General features: G+C 44.7%; 1 protein-coding gene across 1 annotated transcript in view; it reads right to left on the reverse strand.

Moving 5' to 3' along the window:
• Positions 1-10,675, reverse strand: part of LOC104123299 (guanine nucleotide exchange factor DBS) — a 148,961-nt gene that overhangs the window by 18,447 nt on the left and 119,839 nt on the right. The window contains exons 22-26 of the mRNA XM_009635536.2: positions 9,395-9,613; positions 7,925-8,017; positions 7,411-7,489; positions 4,165-4,237; positions 870-979 (exon numbers count right to left, since the gene is read on the reverse strand). Of these exons, the coding sequence (XP_009633831.1) occupies positions 870-979; positions 4,165-4,237; positions 7,411-7,489; positions 7,925-8,017; positions 9,395-9,613 (574 nt within the window). The remainder of the gene's footprint in view (positions 1-869; positions 980-4,164; positions 4,238-7,410; positions 7,490-7,924; positions 8,018-9,394; positions 9,614-10,675) is intronic.

Consider the following 10,675-nt stretch of genomic DNA (forward strand, 5'->3'; position numbering starts at 1 on the left):
GGAGCCGTTCATCACCAACAACAACTTCCCCGGACAGTTTTTTTTTAAACTAGGGGTTATGAATTTCAAGTGAAAGGCTGTTTTTCAAGGGTGTGGTTTGTTTGTTTGTTTTTAAAAATCATATTTTTAAAAAGAAATTTTTACTCAAACAGGCTTCTAATTAATAAAATTGGAAATTTTTTTTTTTTTCCAAAGAATCCATAACTTTCCCCCCAGAATGAAAACTTACTGCAATGAAAAAAATCTTTTGGTGAATAGCCTGTTTTTCAAAGAAAAAAATATTCAAGGGGTTTTTACCATCTCTATTTATAAAGGGACCTGCTATTACTTTAAGCGCAATTTGGACATTCATCTCTTAAGTATTATTAGGAAAGTCATTGCTCTAACCTTTCAAAACACTACATAAAAGAGAAACTGATGTTGAAAGATTTTCTGTTCCTGCTACTGCCAGATGACATCCAGTTTCTTTTTAGCGTCCATTTTAACCTTTAGCCTACGCCTACACCAGAGGGGAGCCTACACAGAGGAGGCAAAGAGATCTCCTTGACATAGAGCAAGGAAGTTTGTTAGCAAAGTCCATTGACAATCTTAAACTAAATACGGCTGGAAACCAACTTAGCCAGGACATAGCAGGTTAAAATACACATACTATCCACCCAGAGCCTGATCCCCCAGATCCTGAACTGGTAGCACTTTTTGGTGTTCAAGAAGTTTCATGGTACAGTCACTCAGCTTTGTAGCATCGGTTTCTTTGATGCTGGGTTTAAACAACATACGTTTAAAGTATCCTCATCAAACTCCAGAAATGAGTGTGCAAAAATCAAAGTATTACCCTTTGGAAGCAAACAGCTCGGTGTCAGAACTCCTACCTCTCTTTTGTCTGGAGCTGGGACTGGAATTCCTGTTTTTATTGTTAGATGCTTCCACGTTTGATGTCTCGGATTTGTTTTCATACATACTCGATGACTTCCTGCTGTACCTTTGGACAAAAGAAATACAAAAAGAGTTACGTTCCTGCTTAATACCTAACCGAGCACTAAGCATCCCTTCTTACCCTCAGATACAGAAGCCTAAGGAATAAAAGGCAGGTTTTAAAATTGTGTGCACTATAAATCCTCCGTCTCTGCAGGCAGGTATGGCGGAAAAAGCCCCCCTAGCCCCTGCCCCCCTTCCACACCACACAGCAGGGGACGTCCTCAGTGACAGCCGAGAGGAAACAAATGAAGAAACAAACTGGTGAAGTCTGCACAAGCTCTTTTTGCAAGTCCGACAGGTTTGGAAGGAAGGGGTAGGAACTCAGGCTAGAAGAGAGGACCCCAGTTTTCCACCCTTTGCAGCGTAAGTGTATTTGACTCCATCAGAGAAATGGGTACGGGATGGTCACTTAGAGGTCATACCATGCATAGAGGAACACAGAGATTCCACCAGCTCCAGGACCTCCCGACTCCTGTTTCTTCTGCTCGTTGAAAACATTAATCCAAGTGGGACATCCCTACCTACAGCCGAACCGCAGACGAGGGAACCCGTCTTGCCAGGTTTGCACAGGTACGGCCTTGCCGTCTCTAATGGGAATGACGCCCCTGCCCGGGTCTGTAGGGCACACGAGCTGCAGGACTATCTCATGGTTCTTATCCTCATTGCTTTGCAAGTGTCTGGTGGTTTAATCCGAGTGTTTTACTGTTATCCTTGGCAGACAACATTCCACACATTTCATCATATCCACACACCTGAAACTCTTGCCCAAAATGCTCATCATCAACATGTAGCCGCAATTACATTGCTGTTTACAATTAACACGCGAACTGTTACACTTAACATTCAGGGGGGTTATCTTGCTGAAAGGGAAGGTCCAAGGTATCAGTAAAAACATTTGGCACACCAGAGATCGGTGAATGCCTTTTAGAACTACAAGGCAGCTTGGGACTCATTGCGTTGCATTTGAGCCTCTGACCAGTTTCTGACAGAACCTGAACAGAGGTCCCTGTTACCTCCCGTACTAAATCAAAATGTGATTTTGCAGCCTGATGGCAGGTACAAAATGGGGCTCAAAATAAATATGGGAACAAATCCAAAGCACACTCAACATTTCCTTATTCTTTTTTTTTTTCTGTTCCTTCCCAGCTAGGCTGAGATAACTGTGAAATACGCAGCTGACGGAATTATAGATTTACAGTGGTGAGAAAGACACCAAGAAAACACACAGGCGTCTCTGGAACAGCATCTGCAGTACAATATTCCAAGTGTGCGTGTGTGTATCTATGTGCAAGGGAGCGTCTCTGGAACAGCATCTGCAGTAGATACACACATCCAAGTGTGCGTGTGTGTATCTATGTGCAAGGGATATATTTACATGGGTGACTGAATCGGTCGTTTCCAAGAAAGCAGAGTTAAGCAGTTAGAACAAGTCTACTTAAGTTTCATGTGTTTAAACAGATCATCTCACTATCACAGAAATGCAGCAGCCATCCCTCGAGAGAGAGACAGCAGCCACAGATACCACAGGGCATCTAATTTTGGGATGAGACACTGAAACTTTAGAGAAGATTTTACAGAGAGAGAATTTAAATAGATTGAGCAGGACTTGGGGACATTCCATACATGCCTGTATTAAGGGCACTGGCTCCAAGTGTCTCTTCTGAAGACACCTCAGCTCCAGTCCCGAGTCAGCCCAGCCCTGCCTTATCTCATGGGACTGCAGCCCCAAGTGCTGCAATGGCCTATAAAGAAGTGAAGGAGATGGCCACTGGCATTGAACGGGCACAGCACAGGGACAGGACAGTGTCCTGCAAACAGATTTTCCCAATGTCACAGTACAGGTTGGACAATTCCCAACAAAGAGCAGAGTTGCTGTTACACATGGGCAACCCAGGAGATGGCGTCCATTGGTTAGATAAAACCCCAGTAATTAATTAGCCTCCACCCACTGGCAGAGCACTGACAGTACTGATTGCTCTTCAGCTAATACTGCCTATCACTGGCTAATAGCACCTTTCCCAACCGGGGCTGCTTCGTCACGTCAGTCACAAACGCAGACTACGCCCATGTGGGTGGCTATCGCCAAGTTTAGCTTCTCCCTTCCTCTCCTCGCCTCCACCCAGCATCCCAAAACAGGCTGCAGAGGGACTCCAGTCTGGGAATTCTGGATCCACTATTTCACACCAGCCAGCACAAAGCCACCTCGTGCTGCAGTTCCCCTGCCCTTGCTTCTCTCTGAGACACGTGCTACAGAGGATCAAGGTGGCCTCAGTTTATAAAAGCCAGTAGGGCACTCTGCACTTTGTTCCATTCCCGAAAGCCCAGGGCTTTGCTCTTTCATGAAGACTCACTGTATTCTTCCTGACCCTGTAACTCCCCAGCATTTGGGGCAGAAGCATCTAACCTCTCCTTCTCTGGTGGAGCGAGGACAACAAGCACGTTGTTTTGCCTTTGGTTTATCCACTCTAGGACAACTAGCTCATCAGGTGGCCTTTCTTCCTTGGAGACATATTTTGTCTATAATTTCTGCTCTGAAAATTCTTACTTTAAGAGCCTTGTAAGAGGGACATAGCTCTGGATCGATCTAAAACATTTTTGTGATTGCATTTCATATTTCACGGGAATCATTTTCTCCTATCCCCATGGTGGTTTTGCCAAGAGATTTTCACCCTTAAACCTCTTCAGCTTAAACATTAAACAACGCAAATGTAACCAAGCCCAGAGAAAACACACTACACTATTAACAGCACTGTATCTGTTCAGAGTTTCTTGCTCCGAGTTGTACAACTCTCAGAGGCTGGCAGTGTTACCTGGGATCTCTTGGTTTTGTTGATCCTGCTAAAACGTTACAGCGACGTCCCATGCCAACTTGCATTAAACTTGCCCAACAATTGGGTCATTACAAGAAATTTGCCGACAGCTTGACTTAGCATCCTGGAAGTGTTCCAGTACATTTCGTCTAAACTTGAGTTAATCCGGAGCACACAGTTCTTTTGCAAAATCAAATTGCCATCTTCAAAATGAATTGTGCACTGTGATTTTCAGTCTCCCCATGAGCAGAACATTTACGTCCATTTACATGTCTTGAAAGAATTGGGTAAGTTTGTACCCAGCTAAGGATTTACGTACTGCAAAAGCACAAAGGCAAGACAGAACATGGCCCTGATACACCATGATAGCTGTGCCTACCTGCTTGCGTTGGAGGAATCCATTGGTGCGTGGTACACACTCTCGGTGATTCTTTGGTGCAGTTGACTTGCTTCTGTTAAAGAAAAAGTAAAAAGAAATTGCTCCAAATTGTGTAAGTTGCTTCCTTGTTTGCATTGAAGGTGAGAGAGGGAGAGAGAAATAGGAGAGGAGAGGTTTTGACTGCTGCTGCAATCAAAGCAGAATACTCGAAGAGACAGGCACGTGGTGGTCTCAGAGGCTGAAAACAGCTCGCCCAAACAGCTCTTTACCTGTATTTTTTTCAGTGCTGCAGAAGTTTCTTCCCCTACCACCTTCCCTTTCCTCTGTACCTCTCCCTAGCTCACTGCTCAACTTGGATCTAGGGAACGGAGACCCTGGCATTTTCCCAGCACACAAGTTTTGTGGCTCACAGCTCTGTCTGGGTTTAGCCACACGCGTACATCAGTCCTTTTGCACACGCAGCCACGTAGGAGAAAACATCCCCATCCCTCTGAAGAATGCTTTTGCTCAGCATCCTGGGCAAACAGCAATAATAAAACGATGTTCAGATGCCATTTGGTCACTTGTTTTGCATAGCTACACGGCAGCAACAGACTCATTTGTACCTATGTCCAGTAACTGCTGAGTGAAGAAAGGTGGTTAAGCAAGCTGCTGACAACCTGGTTTTCAGGAGGTCGGACACTGAGCAGTGAGGAGGCAATGGAAGGAGCCGCTTTCAAACTCTCAGATTGCTGAGGCCCTGGGGCTATTTCACTGGGAAGAAGAGGCAGCTCCAGTCAATGAAAGGAGAACAGACAAAGGGATGGGGCAGCACTGGAAGGTTAAACTTAACAAAGTCTTTTGTGGGTGGGAACGCTGAGGGAAAGGAGCACCCTGGGTGGGGAGTCCGCAGTAGCTGCGCTCCAGGCTTTGGCAACCGATTCACAGCCTTGCACAAACCTCTTCAGCTGCACCTGCACTTCCTCTGCCTGCAAGAGACAATCACGCTCCAGATCAAGGTGTTACCCAAAGCCTTGTTAGCATAATAGGGGTTGTATATACACCCGGTGTTTGGACACTGGTGACCCACATGTTAAACTATTCATCACATACCTTTGGCCACCTTCTTTGCCCTTTACTCACTCATTCAGCTCAGCTGGTTCCTTCCAACATTCCAACCCCCTGTGCAACTCCTAACAACAGTCATTAAAAACAGCCCAGACAAACAAACGTCTCCCTCTTCCTTCTCTCATTACAAAGCACAGTTTGAGAAATATCCAGTTTGGATTAAGGCCTCTTCTTTCATAAGTCATTGGAAACAGAAATAACTGCTTAAAACCACAGGGCAAAGCATTTGCTTCCTGCTGTCAGTACTGAAATCAGGGCTTTGATTCATGTGACCATTTGGGAAAAGGCAGTGGGAAGAGCTGCAACAGCACGTAAGACAACTCCTGCCCTCCGGCTGCTGTTCTGCCAGACTCACAACGAAGGAAAGCTTGACTTTGCTCGCAGAGTAGGATGAAAGTGATCTTTGGATGTTCTCAAGACCCGACTGGATAAAGTCTTGAGTAATCTGGTTTGACCAGTTACTGACTCTGCTCGGAGCAGGACCTTGGCCTATGATGCCCTGAGGTCCCTTGAAACCTGCAATATTTTAGGACCCTGTGATCTTAAGACAAAATAATAAAGAATATCAAAATAGAAATGTTTTCAAAAACTTTCAGTCTTGATTCCTCCAGTTTTTTCTGGAGAATGCATGCTAACTCTAGCGTATAAGTCTTGTACACTACAAAGATTCCACAAATGCCCATCTGGGTGACACACAAGCTTCATTTTCTTTGCCTGGAAACACACACGGAGGATTAGCACTCTAGCCTATGAAGCACCCATGTTGTCTCCATAAGCTACTCCTCTCTTCTGCGGTAGGCTACGTAAAGGCAGCTTTTGTAGCGCAGAAGGGAATGCTACAAACCCTACTGCTGAGTCCCTAAATCAAGTCCTGAAACCGCACTGATAAGAATCTTGAGTTCTTTCCTCAGCAGCCCTGGCTGAACTAACCGCAGTGAAACTCAGAATGAAAAGGAGACAGGACAAAGACCAGAAGAGTAACAAGCAACCTGGGAGGAAGCACTGCAACCAAGTACATTGTCATGGGCTGGATTAAATGGCCGAGGCCAATGTGCATTGTGGTTTCCCTCATCTACGGGGATTGTAAGGACCCATTGTCTTTGTGAAACAGCCAAGTAAAATAAAGGTGACCCAGAAAGTTAAAGGAAAGGACAGGTTTCCACCTAGGACAAAGTCTGTGTAGGAATCTGAAGGATGTGGGTGGAGAGGCTTTGCTCACCTTGCTTTAGAGAGAAGTTGGGGGGGCGGAGAAGCAGAAAATGACAGGTCAAGGCGACAAGCAATGCCAAGGCCCAGGAAAGGTCTGGTTTGGACACAGCTATGGATTTCTATCCTAAGAGAGCCTAGAAAATGGCTTTTAGGATTCTGTACGTTCTTATTCATAAATATAATGGTACCTCAGATAGCTTTCATCGTTATTTTCTCTTACTGCCTGGAATAACCTGACGGAATTTTGTCTGCCTTGGGCCCAATATCTTACATAAAAAAAGGGTGTCATTATTTTAGGTACTTACAAGGCTTCAATCATGCTTGTGTTGAGCACATCACAAGTCACCTTCATAGTGACATCTTTGTGAGAGGGAAATGTCATTAATCATGTTTTATGGGGAGGTCACCAAGATAAAAAGATGGGATAACTGACTGACATTTAAGACATAAGGTGGGTGATTACATTTAAAATAAAATCCCTCAAAAGCTACACAAAACAAAACAAACACCAGGACGGAGAGGAACAGTTGCTGTGTCTGGTCATGTATGTGGAAGGAGATCTTTGTGTCAGGTCTTGTGAGAAGGCAGAGCAAAGACGGGGACCCCATTTCCTCACATGCTGATGTAAAGGGACGTTTCTAGGATTGCAGCTTGAGAGGGAGAACAGAGGAAAATCATGTTTCTCAGACTAACTGTGAATGGAATAACTGTTCATGTCATCTCTAAGGTTCTAAGATATTTTCTTTGACCACGACAAGGGTTTAAATCCCAGCAACGCTGCAACCACTCAACTGCTCCTCACACAGAAGGTACGTTCTTGCCAAGTTTGCTGGTGGTGCTAGACGGCACGGTAACTCATCCCAGCTCCATGGGCTGCACGCAGCTACAGAAGGAACGCAGCGTTACCAGATCTCACTCTCTGTGTCCTACCTCTACAGGCTTCCAGTTGTCCCGTCAGGACTTTGCGAATCTCTGAAATCCAGGTGTTTTTCAGCTCAACAGAAGATGCCTGAGGACACGAGAGGAAAAGGCAAAGCAGATCTAGTTAAAGTTAAAGCACACTGCCCATCGCTTGGCTGCCCTGACCAACATTTGCTCAATTTTCCCAAGAAATGGAACACTGTGGCCAGCTTTGGGCAAAGCAGAGGATGCTCTTCAAGATGGAGAAGTTACCACAAATCTAAGGCCCTATCCTTGCTTTTCTGTCCAGCCTTCCAAGTAATTTTCCACTATTTTGTTTCCTCTTTCACCCAAAATCAGGACCATTTTCACAATGATAAATTGGTAATTTCAGTGCCAACACAACAATGAAGCTTCCAATGGCTTTTGTTTCTTGAGTGTCTGGGACAGTCAGGGTCATGAAACTGAAAACTTTCTTAAAAACAATTCAACTGAAAGGAAGAACAGTCCTTGGGAAAAAAAAAAGAAAAGAGACTGTTATTACCTGAATGATATAGACCTCTTCTCTGCCATTATACCAGATTTCAAACTTCTTGTTATCCCCTTTTACGTTTTCTGTAATGCCCACAGTGCTCATCTGTTTCAAAACAGAAAAGAATGAGCTGGAAGCTGGAAAATGTCAATAGTCTTTAAACTCTTTATCCTCTGAGAAGCATTCTTAAAGGGCTGCATTCATTTCTGCACCTTAGGGAGACATTAGAAGTAAAATTCATAACATGTTGTTTCTCAACATCTAATTTATCTTTCATCTTTTGATTGCTATAGGAAAAATAAAAAATACTAAGTGCTGAAAAGTAACACAAGCGGATGGCTGATTGTGAGTTTACCCTCTTCGCTTTTCTTGCTTGAACTGTGGGTCAGTTTTCAACCCTGTCCTGGCTTTTGTCCTCCTGTACAAATTTTCAGTTTGAGGAAGATGGCATTTTCAACTTGCCATCACTGACCCGTTGAGGTGGGAGAGGAAGAGGGATGGAACAGGGCTTTGTGAGATTTAATGACTCATCTGCAAACCCAGACAACACAAAAAATCCAATATAGTTTCAGGAAAATTAAAAAAAAAAAAAAAAAAAAAAAAAAAGAGGTGAGCAAGGAGCCATGTGCCTAATTAGGCAGGATGGACAAGGAAAACAATTCTGGATTTCTTCAGCGACAGATTCTCAACCACAGTTTTGAAGTCCAGCTGCTACTATACTTGCCAGCTTCCCATCTTCTTCCTGTCTTTGCTCATCCCCTTTGTTCTGATTTCCAGCACTACATTTGAAGATTTAAACAGCTTTGATTAAGTCATCATTCCTGCCATCTCCCCAGAGAGAAACCTAACACGTTTGTATGAATTGGTTCACTCCTTGAACCAGGTTCTGTTACAACTCCTGCCTGGTTGCCCTGTAGTAAGCTTGCAGCATTACACCTGATGGCCCATGTTGTCTGAAGTCACAAGCATCACACCAATGTGCCTAAAGGGAACATTTGGCCTGCTTGTGAATCTCATCTTAACAGAAAGTGTCCTGACTCATATCTGGAAATGTCACCCTCGTATCTACAAGGGCACTTCTCCTGCACTGCGATTCATCCGTAGCGATTACTGTCACAGAACATATCCGCTCAGCCGATGGGAATAGCAGCTCGCAACAGGACTGAACTTGGAGGACGCTTATAGGCAGAACAGTGAGAGGTGCAGGTCCATTCGGTCTTGCTTCTCTTTATGGGACGCTGGGCAAGAACACACAAAGTGCCTGTTTGTATCGAGTTGCAAAACTAAGGTTCACGTCCTGAGCTGCAGGACATACGGCTGGGTCTGTCTCCAGACCAGAACCAAACCTGAGCTTTCATTTACTCAGGGTTGCAAGATAGCTCCAGATATGCCTACCCTCTTCAAGTCTCCACATGGAAACATCCCCATGTTGTCAGAACACCAGATTTATTTCTCTCCCCCCACCATTACCACATTTATTACCTTTAATGAATTTTTAAAGCTGTAGGAAGCTGTCTTCTCATGGCCGTCCGTGTTCTCCTCCCGTTTCTTGCAGAAAAGTAGCATCTTTGTATAGAGGAAGAGGTGTCTCTGCATTGGTTTGAATCTAGCCAAGTCCTTCACCTTGTGCCCCTTCTTGTGGTCAGTCCACACGTTGAAGGAACCTTGCATCAACAGCTTGCCAAGCTCACCAACGTCCCCCTAGCAAGCAATGAAACGAGAGTGCCTACATCACATTCAAACCAGGGTGATCCCAGGCACAGTTCTTTCCCCTAATGGCATTTAAGCTTCCAAGCAGAGGCGTGTGCCGAGGCATCCCTTGTGTTGGAGAGCAGCCATGTTACAGCTGGAATCCCGTCTGCAGATGTCTCCCTGCTAAATCTGTGTGCTTTCTTCACATAACCGTTAACTCATTATTTTCCATGTCCATAGTTCTCAGTTTGCCTCCCCTTTCATAGTTAGTGGCTAAGGTTTGTCTCAGGACCCTTGTGGATCTGGCACACAGGCTGCCCCCTCTGATGACCTCAGAGGAAGCATCTGACAAGAACTGGGTTTCAAGACTGCTGACTCCAGGGCAGTTTGAAGGCTCGGGGCAGTTCAGATATCCAAGCAAAGGCCCTGGCTCCAAAAGATCTAGGTTCAGTTTCTGCTCCACTACGAGCTTCTTCTATCCCTGGGCAAAACCTTGAAAGATGTTGAGATGTCCAAAGACACAGACTGGTGCCTAGAGGTATGTAGGTGAGGAAATCCCTCCCATTGCAATATGGTCTACAAAAGCTTTGTCAATGGTTTCTCGACTCAACATCTGCAAACTGCAATGCTGCACAGCCTTGAGCAAGAGGGCGTAAATGCACCACGGAGCCATAAAAGTACCTGAGGGAAAGTGAAACTAAGCAGGAACCAGATCCTTCTAAGTTAAAGCCCTTGTCTGAGGACCACTGATGGGTAAATACTTCAACTGAGATATATGTTTGTCTCAGATGCCACCAGCACAAGCACTTAGAGCACAGTTCATATGAGAAATACATATGGACAGTTTAAGTGCTGCCTAACTCATGGACAAACTACCCAGGCCAGATGGTATACAAATGTGAGGACGATAGTAGGAAACATCTCTAAAACTTCTGCTCTCCAAGCTTCACTCTACTCTTCTCATGACTGCCTAAAACCAAAAAAATAAATAGGTGGAACAGGGCAAAGTTGTTACTGGGTTCATCTTGTTTCACACTTTTACCACGTTTAATAATCATGTACCAAACCATC

The sequence above is a fragment of the Egretta garzetta genome, unplaced genomic scaffold (genome assembly GCF_000687185.1).
Source record: "Egretta garzetta isolate BGI_Z169 unplaced genomic scaffold, ASM68718v1 scaffold663, whole genome shotgun sequence".
NCBI lineage: Eukaryota > Metazoa > Chordata > Aves > Pelecaniformes > Ardeidae > Egretta > Egretta garzetta.